General features: G+C 40.6%; 3 protein-coding genes across 3 annotated transcripts; 1 reads left to right on the top strand and 2 right to left on the bottom strand.

Moving 5' to 3' along the window:
- Positions 1-112: 112 nt before the first annotated feature.
- Positions 113-4322, bottom strand: LOC121779408. The gene is made up of 8 exons (XM_042176744.1): positions 4170-4322; positions 2641-4020; positions 2292-2410; positions 1330-1875; positions 953-1250; positions 699-864; positions 513-612; positions 113-428 (listed from the first exon to the last, which is right to left on the bottom strand). The coding sequence occupies exons 2-8, from the start codon at positions 3817-3819 to the stop codon at positions 311-313; spliced, it is 2526 nt and encodes an 841-aa protein (XP_042032678.1). The 5' UTR covers positions 3820-4020; positions 4170-4322; the 3' UTR covers positions 113-310.
- Positions 4323-11030: 6708 nt separating this feature from the next.
- Positions 11031-11659, top strand: LOC121778448 (histone H2B.3-like). The gene has a single exon (XM_042175800.1). It carries the CDS (start codon positions 11099-11101, stop codon positions 11534-11536), a length of 438 nt encoding a protein of 145 aa, XP_042031734.1. The 5' UTR covers positions 11031-11098; the 3' UTR covers positions 11537-11659.
- Positions 11660-16481: 4822 nt separating this feature from the next.
- LOC121780358 (histone H2B.3) lies at positions 16482-17120 on the bottom strand. The gene has a single exon (XM_042177944.1). The coding sequence runs from the start codon at positions 17036-17038 to the stop codon at positions 16601-16603; it is 438 nt and encodes a 145-aa protein (XP_042033878.1). The 5' UTR covers positions 17039-17120; the 3' UTR covers positions 16482-16600.
- Between the last annotated feature and the right edge of the window lie 3005 nt (positions 17121-20125).

The following is a 20125-nucleotide window of genomic DNA, read 5'->3' as shown; positions in this document are numbered from 1 at the left end:
AAAAAATAAATATTTGTGAAAAGTGTAGTACTATTTTTTTTATTTTTATACTATTGCTCTCGTTTTACGTAGACAAGAAGACGAAAGCAGGGCAATATAGCTATTTTCCCCGTAAAAGAATTGATATTTTATTTATAAATGAATGAGGATCAAATTAATGGCGTTTTTAGCTCCGACTTTACAATGTAAAAACCTGCTCTTATAATCAGCAAAACAGTGTGGCAATCAATTTTACAGATAAAGACTCAGAGAACGTAGTAGCTTCAATGTATCGTTGTGCTCGTCTTGTTGCATTCGTCTCGTTATCTGTTTAGAGTATGGAGTAAGCTCTAACCACCTCGACAATGGGTGCTCGACACAACGGACATTTTCCTCCTCCCCGGACCAACTCGTTTGCACATTTAGAGCATGTGCACATGTGTCCACATCTGTGCAGATCATGAGAGATGAAGGTTTGGTCAATGCTATGAAAAGGGAAGATGATATGACATGGCTCGTTTCGAACACTTTACCTGTACAATAAGGAATCGATATGGCTATCGCAGCACACACAGCAGGTGCCTTTTCTAACATGGCACCATTTAGATCCATCATCTGATATTTCAGTACTCACTGCAATCACAGATCCAGATCAGTAATTAAACTTGATTGCAACGCAACGATAGCAACACTAGTACTATCAAACATCGCATTCAGACCTTGTCCACTAGAGGATCGATTAAGAGCAGCTGAGACCTCTTGTCGTACTGCACGTTGAAGCTCCAGTTGCATGTCCATGCAAGCTTCTAACATCCTTTGCATGTGGTTCATACCTTGCTGAAGTTTCGCTACGTCTGTCCTCAGATCATTAACCATCTCCCAATCCTGGTTACATTATTACCGAAACATTAGTGTGAAACTAAAATAGTTATTGTGAATTTGAGAGAGAGAGAGAGAGAGAGAGTAAACTAACAAGTTCTGCCCGATGGACATTGTGACGGGACCAACCAGAGCGGTGTAAATCCTGATGCCAAAGGGGTTGTGCTGGTGGCACGGGAGGAGTTGGTAATATTGGTGAAGGTCTACCAATAGCAACATGTTGGTCCTCATTCTGCTCATTGTTCAGTTGGATTTGATCCGACGGTGGAAGAGGCAAGTTCCTCTGAAGATCCCAATCTATAGGAGCTCTGCCCTGCCTCTCTACATATGACTGAATCAATTGATCTAAGCTCGCCCGAAAACCACTATGAAGAAGGTTCGAGACACTCCTCCTGAATAAAAACAGCATTTTGTCTAATAAGGCGAGAATAAGAAAACATAGAACACTGCTTGTATGACACAATGGTATACCTGCTCATGAGTTCCCTTAGCTCCATGCTATACTCACTATCATCATCGGGTGGGTGGAACCGAGCGTTCCTTGTTGATGTAACTGAACTAAGTAATCTTGGAGGGACTGCAGCATCTTCGGACCAATTATCTACAGCATCCCCAGAGCTAACACCACCCCAAGCCTCAGGAGCTTCTTGCAAATGATTTTCCCCTTGATTTTCAGGGGCAGATGCTTCTGCAGGCCAGGCAGGTACTGCGGTCTCCTGCCAATTCGAATCTGTGTCTTCATTAGATCTAATATCAGCAGATTGTTGGTGGTTTTCTCTCTCAACTTCTGTAACATGTCTCTGCCAATTACTTATAAGATCAGAAGAAACTTGTTGGTTTTGGACAGCTATAGGGCCTTCCATATTCATGTCATGCTCAGGTAATAGTTGACTATCAGCTTCTTCATCATCATGTTGAAACTCCTGTGAAGCACTGGTTCCATTATTAGATGTGGTTTCAGGATGATTGCTTACTTGGTCACGCACGATATTCTCCAATCTGGAGCGGAACCCTTCCCTGAATGACATTATTTGTATTGCATAAACAACAAGAACAACATATTTCTCACTCAACATCACAGCTCTAGAATGTAGAACAAAAGCATTTAAAAACTGATGTACAGAATTCTAGCCCTTTGCTTCAAAGGATTGACTGTAATACCATTATTGAAAACAAAAGGAGCTAGAATAGCTAAACTTGAGACAATTTATCAAACATCAGTGTACTTTTGTGAGCTTGATTTATGTTTTCTAACACAGAAATATTGGTTTCAATTGACTACATTTCTCACCATTGGCTTCCGACAAGGAAGAGAAATAGCACTAGTAGCGCCGAATCAAAATTCAGAATTTAAGGTAAGACCTTGAATATAAGTGAAAATATTCAAGATAAATCTTGAATTCAGTTCCTCAATTGCTGGTTATGAGAGTTACCTCAGGCCAGAGACTGTGTGTTGCTGTCTCAACTGATTTAGTTCACTAGATGCAACTGAAGGCAGTCTCTCTTCCTCAGATGGCCTTTGATTTCTTAAGAATCTACCTCTCAGCAATGACTGAAAGATCAATACTAGTGCACATTACTTTCTCATGCAAAATTTTCTCTTTGAAACAAGAGCAAAGAAATAGCATATCTAAAAGTGAAAATAAGAAGAAATAACTATAGAAAGCTCAATTTTAGAGTAACTGGTTTGAGGATTATGAGTTAGAACTCGGAAGCTGTTGGCTTCAGTTTGAACTTATAGCAAATCAACGGAGATCAACAAATTTTCATTTCTAAAATTACCTGAATACGATTTCGATGTGCAAAATCAGAAACAGCACGATGCTCTAACAAACTCTGAAGTTCTCTTTGCCTGTCCCTTTCAGCTCTTACAAGCAAATCAAGCAGAGCCTCTCTTCCTCGCAACCTCAACCTCTCCCTTCGAACATGCTGAGGCTGACTTTCATCACGACTGGTGAAAGATCTTTCGCGAACACGATCAACTTGAGATCCCGGTCTGTTATCTTGTTCTTCTCTGTGTCCCCTTCTAGAACCTCTTTGCTGACTTCTCATTTGCATCCTCTCCCTTGCGATTCTGACTCTCTCTCGCTCAGTTTCCCCCAGCCATTCAGCTCTGGGACTGTCAGCCCTCTGCGCAAGATTAGAGGATGTGTCACCAATACCACTCTCCATCCACCCACGAACAATGTGGCTCACTCTCTCCCTCTCACCTTCTCCAAGATCAGGAGACTGCTCCCGCCTAGAGTCATCGTGGTCCCTATTCTCATTCTGTGGGCGCAATTGATCCTGAGACCAAGACTCAAAATCATTCTCACTCTCAGTAGCGCCCCCCATGCTACTCTGGTTCTCAATCTCTCTGCTTTCTGGCCTAGGAGCCGAAATGTTTGTATTAGAATCAACATTTCTCTGTTGCCTTAACCTCGTCCTCACTCTCACTCTCTCCCGGGCACGACTAAGCGCATGCTCCTCTTCCAGCTCACGCCACATCTGCAAAATAGACGAGGCACGAGTGCTGAGCCTCTCCACATTTCCCTGATGCCTCGAGGTTGGGGACTGGGACTCCCTCAAGAAAGAAGAATCAAGCATCGACACAGTGTGCAAGCCTGCAAGTGCCATCAACTCCGACTCACGATTCCTCCTCTCAATCGTGGTGATCATCTCTTGCGCCTGGCGGGCAGCCCAGCGGCTCAAAATCCTCGACTGCCTCCTCCTCACTGCAGAAGGCTCCCCCAAATCATCACTGTCAATATCCGACCTCCTCCTCCTTCTAACAAGTTGCTCCCCCTCATCCTCCTCACCCTCGGTAGTAGTTGTTGTTCTAGGCGAGCTACAGGAGGCAAACGACATGCATTCGTCATAATGCCCGCACATAAAATCCCCCAAATCCCTCTCGAATCCAGAGTGAGCATCGCTCGCCGCGCTCTCAGGTTTCTGCTGCAATTGTTGCTGAACTCCAGCCATACCTCACCTCCTCTTCAAACACAGACTCAAAATTTTACCTTCAAACACACATGGCCTAAAATCGCCATATCATCATCATCATCAATAACACATAATCAGTCACAAAATGCTCCAATCCCTACACATTATCATCATCACAACGCCGCGTAAAACAGCATTCTCTCCATCCTTGGAAATCATTCGATAGATACATAATATCACCTGATTACAATTGAATCAACACGAAATTCTCATTCTATTGAAATAATATTGAACAATTGCAAACCAGACATATTGTGATTATGATCAGAATTCAGAAACAATATATGCAGTAGCTTGCATTGAGAATTGATTGGATAAACGGAACTCACCTCTGGAAACGTAGGCTCGTTGAATTGCAGTATCAATGTGGAAAAGGTAACAGAAAACCAAACTCAACAGCTACATATATACATACACGTGATAGTGTGTGAGAGATATCAATGGCGGAGAGAGAAAGGAACTCTGTTTACTATAAAATCATTGGAGCGAGAGAAAGAATTGCTGAAACCATGGATTTTGCGTTTACTAACATTATTATTATTATTATTATTATTATTATTATTATTATTATTATTATTATTATTATTATTATTATTATTATTAACTCCGATTTAGTATTTCTATGTTTTTTCTAATAAGATAAGGCAAGGATTAAATTAGTCATATAGAGATGAATGATCATGAGATATAATGTAATTTTAGCATTGTTGATGATACACATCAAGATACACTCTCACATGATGAGATTTTGAGAAAAAGGCAATCTAACAAAAATGAGAATTTATTAATAACTGAAAATTCCTAAAATGGTAGTTTACCAATTTTACGCTTAACTCTATTAAGCAGACGGGGAAATGAACACTTTCAATCTTTATCATGGTGGGAAATATGAAAATTATATGTAAAAATATAGAAGTTCAATGAATACAACACTTATTTATAATTATCAAGAAAAAAAGTATTTTGTTCATATTTGAGTTCGCACTTTAGTTCAAATTTAATATGATAAAAACAATACAGTCAAAAATTATTTGATAATGTCTATTAAACCATGCACACAATAAACTAGATATACAATGATACAAGCAACATTTTTTAGACAGTATATATATCAAGAAACGGTAAAATAATACAAGTCCATCTAATAACTAGCAAGATTCTCTCATTTTAATAATTTATAGTTTTTTCTCTAAAAACGACGTTTATATGGCTAAAACAAATGCAGCCTCATTCTTTGTTAGGTATGCATTATTTTCACAATTAATGCAACGTTTAGGTCATGTTTTTTCAGTACCACGTATTCAATAGGTTGTGGTGTGGATTGAGATATGAGCTGTCGTTATATAAATAAGTGTTAATATTTGACAGGAGTCATGTAAATGTCAATAACTCATTGACACATAAACATATGAGTATTATTCGAATATAAATTATCAGTATAACATCTTTATAAATATAGTTTGCTAGCTCACGAATTCCAATTCAATCGGCAAGATATTTATCATTTATCCAATGTATAAGTTGAGGGTTCAAATTATTAATTCTCTTTTTAACAAATTTGGGTACACCTTTAGTTTTATAATGATTTTTTATAAATATGTTTATTTGGTTTGTATGATCAATTTAGAATAAGCCTCATGTGATTATATGACCTTAAACTATATTGTACTTGTATTCTTTTTATGTAAATTTGAATGGTTAATCAGAATCATCGATTTCAAACTAAAATAAGATAGATCAGTAAAAAAATACCATCGATTCTGAACCGGAATTAGAACTGCCAAAATTCTTGTTTGAGGAAACGGGTGAGTCTAAATTTATGTGTGTGTGGTATGCATCTTGAAATTACTTTGATGAAACACTTCATCATGCATGTCCATTACAATCAAGACAAAAGCATTGGGATAAATAAAACATACTAGATTGTAGCCATGAAATCAATCAATCCTTTCATCTTCATGCATGCACGGATGCTTGTCTCCCTCCACACCACCACTAACACAATTTAACTCTCTCTCTTTCATGATAATTGCAATAATTTTAGCAAAACTCCATTTCCAAGAATCCACAAATAAATCAATATCACAACTATTCATACTAAATCTTAGTTGTTGGACTTACATGGTATGGGTCTACTCCATTTGATATGAATGTTTGAGTCAGAAAAGGTTGGCTTCTTTTGGGAACAAGCCACATTGGGTTGAACCCCTTTGCATGGCTGGATTTATTCATTGATTTATACAAGAATTTAGAATCCTAAGTTATTGATAGTGTTTCACATTTCCCACTTGGCTGAAAAATGAGGTTGATACAACTCTTCATTGTTATGTTTCTGGTATTTTTAGAGCATTTTAGCAGTGGTGCGGATGTACCGGCAGACATCCCCGCGGACATCCCAAAAACACACATCACACTGCGGATGCCACGTCATACGGATATCCCACTGCACAGTGGCGGACATCCCCAAGGACATCCCGACTGACTTCCCACAATAAAAAAATTAATGCAATAATCGGGACGTCCGCGCGGACGTCCTTGGGAGTCAACGCAATGGCGGACGTCCGCACGGACGTCGCGACGGATATCCGCGGAACGCCGCGGAACTCCGGTGTCCGCAACGGATGTCTGTATCCGTGCCTCCCTTGCACAATGGCGGAAGTCGCGCGCTGACTTCCGGCACGCCGGTCGGAATTCCGCCAGGACAGGCGCCATTGTTGATGCTCTTAGGCAAGTATTGTAGTAAATGTCATGTTCTGGTGGGTGGAATAACTTTTATTTGCCCATGTATATATGTTTATCGAGTATATATATTTAGAGGTGTGATCCGTTGCTAACTTTTCTTAAATTGCTAACTCATCAACGTAGGGGGTGTTCGGTTTGCAAGATTGTATCTGAGATTATATTTGTAGTGTGTTTGGTTTATGAGATTCAACTCCATAACTCAATCCTAGATGGATAATCATGGAGTCATAGCTAACCCCCTATGACTAAAATAATATCACAACTCAATCATAGGTTATATCTTGGTATTATTTTATCTTGGAAACCGAACACCACCGTAGTGTATTAAAAATGTCAACACAATGATACTGAAATGTCAACATAAACTTAAGTTGATATTTTAATACATTGTGTTGACATTAATATTTAAATATCAACACAGTTTATTAAAATGTCAACACAAATATGTGTTGACATTTTAATGTGATTGTGTAGACTTTTTAATACACTACAGGGGTATTCGGTTTGCAAGTTTGTATCCGGGATTAAATTTGTAGTGTGTTTGGTTCAAGAGATTCAATCCCACAACTCAATCCTATATGGATAATCATGGGATAATTAGTCATAGCTAACCCCATATGACTAAAATAATCTCACAACTCAATCATAAATTATATCTTGGTACTATTTTATCGTGGAAACCGAAACCACCTACATTGATGAGTTTGCAAGTTAACAATTTAAGAAAAGTTAGCATTATAATACACCCCATAATATTTAAATCAAAACTATAATTATTTTTCTATTTGTATTGAACTCAACATATTTTAGTATCCTAGAAGATTTTTCACGGTTCTTTTTCATCTCCTCTTTTGGTTTTATTTTTCTATTTGTATTGAACTCAACATATTTTAGTATCCTAGAAGATTTTTCACGGTTCTTTTTCATCTCCTCTTTTGGTTTGGTTTGAATTAATTAATTGGGGATCACAACTTTCAAATGATGGATTTGTAATAATATCTACTAATTGAGTGCGACTTTAAAGAGAAAACAAAAGGGTTCCGATTTGCAAAATAGAATCTCACATTGTTTTGTTATTTTATTGTATTTTAACCGATAGGCTATATCGAATAAAAAAAAGGTGACTCCTCTCCTATGGCCCAGCCTAACATATTTAACGAAAAAAAAATACGAAATCATATCCAATTTCTGAAGAACTCTATTTGTGTAAATATATTACTATATTGGTGCCTTCAATCGAGCTTGCCAATAAAAAAGATCAGTTTTTTAGGAGAAATATCGATCAAATGCAAACTCAACACAAGGACAATATGGGCATTAGGGTGTCCACAATGGTAATGTGGCCCGGCCACCATTCGTGGCTCTCTTGTGGCCTTCACAATGGTAAAGGCCACGAAATGTATAAAAATAATAGGGCCACGAAATGTGGTCCTCTCCAAAAAATAAAATTAATTTGTTTGCTTTTGTAATAATATTTTTTAATTTATGTCTAATAAATTTTATTAGTCTTTAAATTTATGATATTTATAAATTTAATTAAAATAAAATAATTTGGATTGTAAACAAAAAAATTCACAACCTAAAAAAAATGTAACAATAATTTCGTTGTATTATATTAAAATAGGAAAATTATACAACGAAGGTGATCTAGTTTAAAAACACTGGGGGAAACCCAAATCACTCTGCGGCGCTACTTCTACGGTTCCAGACATCTTCAATCATATCAGCCTGCAGTGATGAATGCGATATTTGGCTCCGCATGTCGGTGTACCGCTGGATCAAGTATTCATTACTACGTGGTACACCCATCTGCAGGGGCTCCATGGCAGTACCCGAGCTCGAACTAGCACCATCTTCCGGTGTCCACCGCTCTGCAGCAAATCCTTCGTCATCTATTATCATATTGTGCAATATGATACATGCAGTCATGATGTCTGCGACATCATTTTCGTGCCATTGTCGAGCCGGGCAGCGTATAATTGTCCATCGCGCTTGGAGTACACCAAAAGCTCGCTCCACATCCTTCCTAGCACCCTCTTGTTTTTTCGCGAAGTAGGTTTGCTTCGGTCCAACGGGTTGTCGGATCGTCTTCACAAACACGGGCCAGCGAGGGTATATCCCATCGGCCAAATAGTACCCAATGTTGTACTGAGTGCCGTTGGCCATGAATCTAACTTGCGGACCCTCACCCCGGCTCTTGTCATTGAACAGGTGGGACGATCGTAGAACGTTGATGTCGTTGTTCGATCCAGCGACCCCAAAATACGCGTGCCAGATTCGCAAGCGGTTATCAGCAATTGCTTCAAGAATCATCGTCGGATGTCGGCCTTTGAAACCAGAAGTGAATTGCCCCTTCCAAGCCACCGGGCAGTTCCTCCACTCCCAGTGCATGCAATCGATGCTCCCCAACATCCCTGGAAAATGATGTACAGTCCCGTGCATATCCATCAGACGTTGGCAATCATCAGCCGATGGCTTTCGTAGATACTCCCCTTTGAAGATATCCTTAATGCCCCTGCAAAACTGCCTCAACGTCTGTAGGGCAGTCGTTTCGCCCATCTGTAGGTATTCGTCGAACATGTCAGCGGGCCCGGCATATGCAAGTTGTCTAATTGCCATGGTACACTTCTGGTATGTCGACAAGCCGGGTCAGCCGAAGGCATCATATCGCAAGTTGAAGCACCTGAACCGCTGCGCCAAACACGTCGCTATATGGACGAAGAGACGTTGCGACATTCTGAATCGCCGACGGAAAATTTCTGCCGGATAACGGGCGTTCTCGTTGAAGTAGTCCTCCATCAACCGACAGTCAGCACCGGAATGATCACGGTCGAAAAATCATCGATGATAGAATGGCCGAGGGACTACCGCCGCCTCAGCCGCGGCCTCCGCCGCATCTTCCGCCTCGTCGGCTTCACGTTGCACCGCTGCAACAAGGTTTTGGAACTCCAGATCTACCGCCTGTTGGAATTGTTCGCCGTCGGAATCCATAGTTCCAAGGTTGTATAGAAATTGGAAGGAAAGATTGGAGCAAAATGGAAGTAAAATGGAGTTGGAAAATGGAAATGAGAGTGTATATTTATAAAGTAATTTTCGAAACTTAAAAAAAATATATTCCCGCGGCCCAGCCGCGTAACGCGGCCTGCTGCAGTGGAGGGCCGCGGCTCCCACGGCTCAGCCGCGTGAAGGCCGCGGCCGCGGCTCACCCTCGGCTCCCAGCCCTGCGCCCCGGCTCTCGGCTCTCTGCAATGGGGGGCCGCGCACCGAGCCGCGGGCCGCGGCTCCCCCATTGTGGACACTCTTAAAAGAATCGAGAATGGAGAAAGACATTGGAATTTATCATTTTCACTTTTAGATCTCAAATTGCATATGGTAATTGGTATGTTTGATGCTAGAGAGGTTTGGCTTACCATTTTGATGATCATTGATTTGAGTTATTTCTCTTTATAAAAAATCAAAATTAGAACTATTAAGAGCATCCGCAATGGCGGACGTCCACGCGCAATTCCCACCGGCGTGCGGGAATTCCGTGGCCGACGTAAGCCATTGCGCGTCCCTTCCACGGATACGGAATTCCGCGAAGGAATTCGCAGTTCCGCGGCCATCGGCGGAATTCCCGTTTAATGCATTAAATTTTTTTTTTGTTCTTATATATACATCACGTTGAACTTCATTTCATTCGCACCACTTGTATTAACAAGTTTCTTTCTCTCTAAATTTCTTTTATATATTCGTAATGGCCAGTAGTGGTAGTGGTAGTATAGTGGTAGTGGTGGTGGTGGTGGGCATTATGAACACCACAGTGCAGTGGGAATTCCTTATGACGTGGCAGTGTAGTGGAAATTCCTTATGACGTGGCTCAATTAATGGAAACTCTTTAATACTCCCTCCGTCCCGCACTACTCGCACGTTTCCTTTTTGGCACGGAGATTAAGGAATGAGTGTATAGCAAAGTCAAATATTACGGCTGTAGATGATAATTTTTACTAAAAATGGAAAGAGTGCAAATAATTTGGGACACCCAGAAAGGAAATAAGTGCAAGTAACATGGGACGGAGGGAGTATTTATATTTACAACTAAAAAGAATTTAACAAAATTAATAATTTAAATAATAATTATATCTCTGAAAAATGTTATACTCCCTAATCTCAGTCAATGAGCTTCAAAACCACATTAACAACTCTACAATAAATACACCTTATTAATTGTTATTGCGTTTGCTAAATTTCTTTACAATAAATACTAGGAGCACTCCATCTCCATGCCAATTGAGATTACCGCCAAATTTTGAAAATTTTCACCAACGACTCAATTCAGAACGCGCGCGTATTTAATCCACACCGCCCATCTCAAGATCTCATCAACCGTCTACAATCATTATCCGCGTCAAGCAGAATCCACCAATAACACCTCGCCCCTCTTCCGCTATATAGCAATTCCTCGAGCATTCACAGCAACACCATTTCACTCTTCACTCGCAAACAAGCATCCAAATCTTCAATCCCTCTCTCCAAAATGGCACCAAAGGCAGAGAAGAAACCCGCCGAGAAGAAGCCCGCCGCCGAGAAGGCCCCCGCGGCAGAGAAGGCTCCGGCGGAGAAGAAGCCGAAGGCAGGGAAGAAGCTGCCGAAGGACGCCGGCGCCGCGGACAAGAAGAAGAAGAGGATCAAGAAGAACGTGGAGACCTACAAGATCTACATCTTCAAGGTGCTGAAGCAGGTCCACCCCGACATCGGGATCTCCAGCAAGGCGATGGGCATCATGAACAGCTTCATCAACGATATCTTCGAGAAGATGGCGCAGGAGTCGTCGCGGCTGGCGCGCTACAACAAGAAGCCGACGATTACTTCGCGCGAGATCCAGACTGCGGTGAGGCTGGTGCTTCCTGGAGAGCTGGCGAAGCACGCCGTCTCGGAAGGGACGAAGGCGGTTACCAAATTCACTAGCTCTTGAATTGATTGATTTGTTAGGGTTTGTTTTTGTGCTTCTTAGATTTGGGATTGAATTAAGGTGTTTTGTGTTTGTAAAGAATGCTGAATTTGGTTAATTGAAAAAAACTCAATTAGGATTTCCAAATTGTTAATTCTTAATTTTCAAACTTCAGCTTTTCCATCTAACTGTCTACTTGTTTAGAATTCATACTTTTTGAATTTTATTGTATAATGAGAGTACATTAAATTAATATTGCAAAAATCAAGTTCGTAGTCCGTAGATGTTTTGCAAGCTTATTAGTATCATAATTTGTCATTATGTCTTAATAAAAATGTAATAGGACATTACTCTCTTCCTATAATAATTGTCAACTTTTTTTATTTCGGTCCCTTCTATAATAATTGTCATATTTCTTTTTTACTATAAATGATAAGTCACTTACTTCATTCACATTTTATTATAAAATAAATATAAAAAAGTGGATTACATATTCTACTAACTTTTCTTTCTATTTCTTAAAATCCGTGTCCACAGTAAGATTGATAATTATTATGGCACGATGGAGTAGTAGAACTGGATACGACTAGAAATATACCTTGCCGCAAACTCTTCTATTCGAAACATGTTAAACTTGTACACGCCTCTAGTCTTATATACTTGCTAAATCTCACTTAGATATTTTACTACCTATTCTCATTTTAAATCCCATGTAATAATAGTCAGAGATTTGATCTGCTGCGTGTCAAGTTTGGGTGACGCATGAGCGACATTACGTTTTCTTTTCTATCTTTTCTTCCCTCTGTTGTCTTCTCTTATTCACCGGCTTATGGCCGCCCGCTATTTTTAAATGATATATTCCTATATCTGGCGAAAGAAGAACATTGCGATGGTAGAAAACAGGGTTACGCCATGTCGTTCATCTTTTTTTTCCTTTCACTGCTCGTCAATCTTATTTGTTTTGTAGTGATATGTTTCAAATATTTTATCCACCACTCTCTATCAAGATCTGAATTTTCATTGTTGCTTGCTAAATTCTCTGACACTCAGTTGCTTCAACAACCTATTAATTTGACAGTTGCTACCCAACCACTCTTCATCTCCAATATCAACACAATGAAGATACTATTGTAAGTCTTGTGATTTAACCAAGGCATTTTAGTTGTACGAATGTGTGTGATACTATCCCCGTGCCCTAGGAAATCTCAATTATTTAGTATCTTTTGATTCATCATATCTTTTCCATATCTTTGTTTTCTTATTCAATAAGTTATGGTAGTAGTATTCTAGTATTATAAATAGGAGATGGTGTTATCATTTTAATCATTCAATGAATATATTATGTTGGCCAAGTCCCTTGCATAATACGTTGAATCCTTAATCCCTACACCACCTGCTGCCCGACGGAATCTCACCGCGCACAGCCGGGACGTATATCTGATCTGCAGTCGCTGCCCGACAGGTTGGAACCCGCGCACAACCACCCAGATTCTTCCTCCGCCGACCCTCACGGGCGCCGGATTTATCTCTTCATAGTTGTTCTCCGTTCTACCGAACGTTAGGGATTTAGGTCCTTAACAACTGGTGCTTTTATTGAGAGCTGAACCTCCGCATCACTACCATCTCCACCGTTGTCACGCCTCAATCCATCAACATGTCATACGCATACGCCGACCACCACCATATGTCACGCAGCTACACCGAAGTTGGGCGCCGTGCAAAATACCACCTGGATACGCAACCGCCTCACCAAATGTCGGTCCAGATCTGCCACCCTACCTGTTGGGATCCTCCCGGTAACCGATCACTCCAGGATTTCGATCCCTATGACCCTCCACCGACGCGGCAGCCCTCTTGTTGGGAACCACCACCTCACCGGGCATCGCAGGGATACTCGGATTATGATCAGCCACCGCTGCGTCCACCTAGTGGCTGGGATCCGCCCAGACATCGAACCAATCATCGCTGTCCACCACTGCCCGTGCGTCGTTCTACCTGCGGGGAACAACCATCCTGTTTGGAACCGGACAAGTCACATCCCTATCAGCCTGATAGAAACCCGTACATGAGCCGCCAGCCCCGGTGCCACCATCTGCCATCATACCAGCCACCACCCAATCAACCTACCGACCCCCTGGATTGGCAACAGCCGTACCAACCCCGCCGCAGCTACCACCCGTCTGGAGAGCCACAATAGTTCGACCAATCTCTGAGTCACCACACAACGATGCGGCCTGCAGCTGCCTGGACCCGATCCGGCTCTGTGCACCTGCCTCAAAAGTCCAGAAAGTTTAGGGATTCGAGGCAAAAGCGTGGTCTCCCCAATAATCCCGAACTCATGGTTCGATTACTCACGTCTGTCCAACAAGCGGCCTTAGACGAATACAACGAGAAATTACGTATTTATAGGTTAGAGCAAGCCGCTTTGCTCGCCCGTTTGAACGCGTGGTTTGAGGAGAACATTTAAGATGAAAATTTAGCCGAAGAGAAAACTGATAATACTCCCACGATAGTATTCGGTGATGATGTTCCCAATGACATTACCGTTGTTCACAATGATGGTGCTTCTCTTGATGTTCCAAACAACGAGTCCCCTGAAGAGTTCGTCAAGAACGAAGGGATTGTCAAGAACGACAACGAGTCATCGCAAGTGCTCACCGTGGCATATGATGATAAGATTGGTGATCTTGTTGTTCCAACACAAAGGGAATTGGAGATAAAGGATGATGTTGGGATTTTACTTCAGGAGAATATTGTTTGCTATGATGATATCGCTAGTCTAACTAAGAGCCTGGCAAATAGAAAAATTGGAGCAATATATATTAACTCCAAGTGCTCAAGATCACATATTATGTTCACTGGCATAATTGAATCATGGTGCGGGTCGAGTATACATAATTTGATTCATGATCAGCCACGACCGTGCACGTTTGATCCAGGAGGGAAGCTTCCTATCTTCATTGCTTCGTAGTTTCCACCTTGAGGACAAGGTGGATTTCAACCATGGGGGAGTTGATACGATCCCCATACCCTAGGAAATCTCAATTATTTAGTATATTTTGATTCACCATATCTTTTCCATATATTTATTTTCTTATTCAATAAGTTAAGGTAATAGTATTCTAGTATTATAAATAGGAGAGAATGTTATCATTTTAATCATTCAATGAATATATTATTTTGGCCAAGTCCCTTGCATAATACATTGAATCCTTAATCCCTACGCCACCTGCTGCCCGACGGAATCTCACCGCACAGCCGGGACGTATATCTGATCTGCAGTCGCTGCCCGATGGGTTGGAACCCGCGCACAACCACCCAGATTCTTCCTCCGCCGACCCTCACGGGTGCCGGATTTATCTCTTCATAGTTGTTCTCCGTTCTACCGAACGTTAGGGATTTAGGTCGTGCGTGATTTTCAAAGCACTATCATCACCTTTCAATTTATTGCTGTGTGGTGACATGTTTCAATTATTTCGGTTATTAAACAAAATCAGATGTAGAGAACAAAATTGGGGCTTTCCAATTGTAAGAAAACGATGTGAAAAATGATACTACAATAGTTCAACAAAAAAAGAATAATAGAAAACGTGCAGTGCCAAAGGGAAAGGAAATCAATATTTTCAATAGATATGAAGGGACGGTAAATTTCTGAAGAGAGAGACAGTCAATAGAGATTTACAAGCAACTGTGCAATATTTTCTTTTTGTCTGGATAGTACTACTAGAAGATTGCTATGGAACAGTGGTGCAGAAAATAAGAAATTGACAGAAGGAGAAGATGAGAAAAATTAAATTAAAGAAAGGATAAGTGAGAGTCTGATGACGTGGAGGGAGCGCTCAAGCGCACACCACATCAAATCTCATGATACTCATTATGTAGTAGTAACCGTAGAATACATAATCCAACTTTTTTTTACTTTATGTCTGCCATGTATGCCATTATGAGTCCCATTTATGAGCGATATAGATTTTAAGAAATGTTAATAAAAGTAAGTGGAAAAAAATTAGTAGAAGAAGGATCTCACTTGTATATATATTAGTTTTAAATGAAGTGTGAGTGGAATGAGTTAGTAGAAGGTGTGACCCTATTATCAATTATGGTAAAAGTGAACCGGGACTACTATTCGCAGACGGACTAAAATAGCAAAACGGGACTCCTATTTGAGGACAGAGGGAGTAACATTTTACATTGAAAATCGATTTATAAACATTAATGGATTTTAAATAAATTTGATACTAATCATTTTGCAACACTTCAAAAAAATTTTGAAATTTTAACTTAAATATTTGTATATTTAAGAAAAAACTTATTTTTTTTACTAAATATTGTATAATTAATTCAAATCAAGCTTGAAATCATGTTACAATTTGACATAAAATTTATATATAACTTCTTTCTTATTGCTACATAATAATATAACAAATAACAAAATTATTTTTTAATTAAACTCAATTAAATTTAAAAATTTAAGGATATTATGTAGAGTACATGTTTTTCTCAAATAAGTTAAAAGAATTCTTTAGCTACGTCATTTTGTATAAAACGATGCCTTTCTTATTTTAAGGATACATTAAATCCCAATAGGTTATGTACAAAACAGTATATTTTGTGACATAAATTATTACTACTATAGTCTAATTTAAATTGTGGAGTAGCAACCATTGGTTATCTATTTCAACAAAACACAAAGTGTGTACATCAAATATTAATGATAATTTATAGTACTACCTACTACTATAAATTGGACAAAAGACTAAAAACCATACGCCGCTTTTAATTAATTTACTTCACACTGTGGTACCAAACTCATAATAATTCATTCTAACACTCGAATATACTTGCAATAACTAATTATCCTCTCAAATAAATACTAACCATTTGATACAGAGATTCTGCTTATAATTGTGAAGAAATTTGTAATAGTCAGTTCACAATTCAACTTCAATTATCGCAATACTAGAACCAATTTTAGAAATTTAAATCCATTCATAGCAAAAACACATAATTCCACACAAAAGCCCTAATTTCCCAAAGTCAAAAGAAACCTAATTTACATAAGCCCTAAATTCACCAAATATTCAGCAATCAAGCGCTGGTGAATTTGGTAACCGCCTTCGTCCCTTCAGAAACAGCGTGCTTGGCCAGCTCCCCAGGCAGCACCAGCCTCACCGCGGTCTGGATCTCGCGTGAAGTAATCGTCGGCTTCTTGTTGTAGCGCGCCAGCCGCGACGACTCCTGCGCCAGCTTCTCGAAGATGTCGTTGATGAAGCTGTTCATGATGCCCATCGCCTTGCTGGAGATCCCGATGTCGGGGTGCACCTGCTTCAGCACCTTGAAGATGTAGATCTTGTAGGTCTCCACGCTCTTCTTGTTCCTCTTCTTCTTCTTATCGCCGGCGGCGGCCTCCTTGGGGAGCTTCTTCCCGGCTTTCGGCTTCTTCTCCGCCGGAGCCTTCTCAGCCGCGGGGGCCTTCTCGGCGGCGGGCTTCTTCTCCGCTGGCTTCTTCTCGGCCTTCGGCGCCATTTTGAGAGAGAGAGAGAGTGTGGATTGGAATTAAAAGAGAATTTGCGTGAATGTGAAGAAGGTGAGAGTTTGCTAACAGTAGGGTTTTGTTATATAGGAAAAGAGGGGCGATATTTGATTGGTGGATTGTGATTGACGCGGATCGAGGTTATGAGCCGTCCAGATGGATCTAAAAAATTTGACAGTACAGATTAGTTGGTGATTCATTGACTACGCGGATTCTATTCGATGGCGCCAAAGTGGCATGACAAAATGAATTTTGAATTATATTCCACTTCTGCACTTACTTGAAAGTTCCCTCTTAAATTTTATCAAAACTTATTTGATACTGATAGTAGTAATTGATTATGGACGACAACACCAATGATCGAGTTTAGGATATTATAGAATCGATTTATAACTATTATAGATTTAGATGCAAATTTAGCAAGCAAATAATAATAATAATAATAATAATAATAACAAGATTATATTCATGCTTATAAAATGACAACGATCTTGTCCCTTTAAGCTTGTGGATTACTTGCGCCACTTCTCCGCAAGCAGATTTCTCTAATTCAACCTTAGAGGAAAAAAGATAGAGATGGCCGAAATTTTTAATAGAACAACTTAGAATTTGTGGTGCATTTAAGCTCATGGAGTAATTAATTATAAGTACTACTTTGAATAGAAAAACTCAAATAAACCTAGGACCTCTAGTCATCTAGTTAGTACATCCATATTGCAATTCTGATAATTTGTTTTGATTCTTGTGGATATGATACTCGTTCTTAACCTTAGTTTTACTAACACCAAGTTACTCGATCTCCTTATCATTCGGTATCATTATTTTCTCACCCTTTCTCTGCATCGAAATCTACGATGACCATATCGTCGTTGGTCTTCTAGACACCCATTTTCAACACCTCTCCCGATGGGTTGTTACATTGTAGCTTATGATGGTTTCTTATTCTCGGGCCATTTTGTCGATGTTATCCTTTTCTCTCAGCAAGCACTTGCAAACTAGTAATTTAGAGCATCCCCAACTATGCGGGCCATACCTCACTTGGGTCCCGGCCCGCGGCCCACCGCCTTAAATGCACCAAACTTCCGGCCTGGGACGGTCCCGGTGCCATAGTCGCGTCCCGGGGCCCGCCCGGGGTCCGTCCCGGCTGGCGTTAAGCGTGCCCGTGACGCACACGAAGAGTCCCGGCTCGACATTGGATGTCTTGCAGGCCGGGTCACAAGTCCCCTCCATTTTATTTTATTTGCCTATATATACTCAATTTGTGCACCATTCTTCCACACTTTCTCTATTTCAATCCTTTTGTATTTCAATATTTCTGGCTCCTATGGAGTGATTTAACAGCGACCAACGACATATGGACGATTTCGTCAACGCCAACAATTGGCACGGGCCGACGTCGCCCAACCCAAATGCAACGCCTAGTCCGGGGTTGTCTACCAACATGGAAATAACATCGCCAGTTAGTACTGATGAGTACGGCATCAGTGATATGGAGCCAGCTGAAAGGGAGGGGCAAGGGCAAGGTTGAGAATGAGGAGGGGCCGAAGAAGTATAGTCCGCAGGAGACATTGTGGCTGGCCAAGAACTTCGTCGACGTCTCTGAGGATTCTATCATCGGCAACCAGCAGAGCGACAAAGTGTTCTGGCAGTGGATTGCAGATAATACAATGTTGGTCGACCTAGAGGGTCGTTTGAGCGTAGCTACATGAAGCTACGCAAGCATTAGGGTCGGATCCAGAAGGAGATGGACAAGTGGAATGGCAGGTGGACTAACGTAGTCCGGATGTGGCCGAGCGGGCACATCGAGATGGACCTCGTGGAGAAGGCCAGGGCGGAGTTCTTCTCTGATGGGAAGAGGCAGTTCAAGTACTTCAATGTTTGGAAGCTCGTCGAGAAGAGCCCGAAGTACACCGGTGGAGCAGAACCGGCGGCAAGTGGGGCGCAGAAGAGAACCAAAGTTTCCACCGCCGTAAACTACTCTTCGAGCGAAGGAGGTCCGACAATCGACCTCAACGTGACAGACGACGACGTCTTCCTCTCATCCCCTAGCACTCAAAGCCGTCCGATGGGAACAAAGGCAACAAAGAGGAAAACGAAGGGGAATGCAACTACGAGCTACTCCGCTATGCCGCCGCCGCCGCCCAATCCTTCCCTGGATAAGATATCCGACTCTATGTCGTCGGATATGAGTATTACGTTGCGGATGGGCCACTTGACGAAGTTGACATCGAGGGATACATCGACAATGTCGGAGTTCGAGCTCGTGTTGCACCATGAGATGATCGCCTACCTTCGCGCCAAAACGAAGAACTAGTTTTTTAATTTTTTTTTATTTTCTAGGGCTTGTAATTTTGTTTTCTAGGATTTGTAATTTTTTTTCTAGGATTTGTAATTTTTTTTTAGGATTTGTAATTTTCTTTTTTCGACTGAACAATGAATTTCTCGGTTTTAATTCTTCAACATATTCTATTTTACGAGTAAAATAAGTTAAAGTTGTGAATAGTACAATTTAATAGTTGTGACCTAGGATGGGGCCTACAGGGTTTGAGAGGTTGTGACTTAAGACTCAAATTTATGAGAATAATGACGTGAAGGGGACTCGGGGTCTGAATTGAGGACGGGGTTGGGGATGCTCTTATGCAAGGGCGAAGCTACATTAGAACTTGAGGGGCCACAGGCCGCATGTATTTTAGATTTTATTCCTATTTATTTATTATTCCATGTTTATGATTGAGGTCTTCAGCCTTTAAGGCATGTGTTCGAATCTTATTGCTTGTTCGACATTGGAACCACCTTATTAGCAGCAACCACTTTTTTTCTTTTTATTAATGAAAACAATTTACCTTTAAATCATTTATTTGTAATTTACATTAAATACGATACTCAGTTGCCGATCAAAATCGTTAATAATAACAGTTGTGACAAACGCTATTGTTGGCTATTTCGACGTTGACATTGTTTTTAACGAAAATCATTGTACATGTCTCTCACTTATACTACTATCATCTAATTATTTCTCTCTCATTATCCATCTATCTCGCATTTTATACTATCACTATCACAATTGCTTCTAGTGATGC

The sequence above is a fragment of the Salvia splendens genome, chromosome 19 (assembly GCF_004379255.2).
Source record: "Salvia splendens isolate huo1 chromosome 19, SspV2, whole genome shotgun sequence".
NCBI lineage: Eukaryota > Viridiplantae > Streptophyta > Magnoliopsida > Lamiales > Lamiaceae > Salvia > Salvia splendens.
This window is presented reverse-complemented; position numbering and strand designations above follow the sequence as displayed.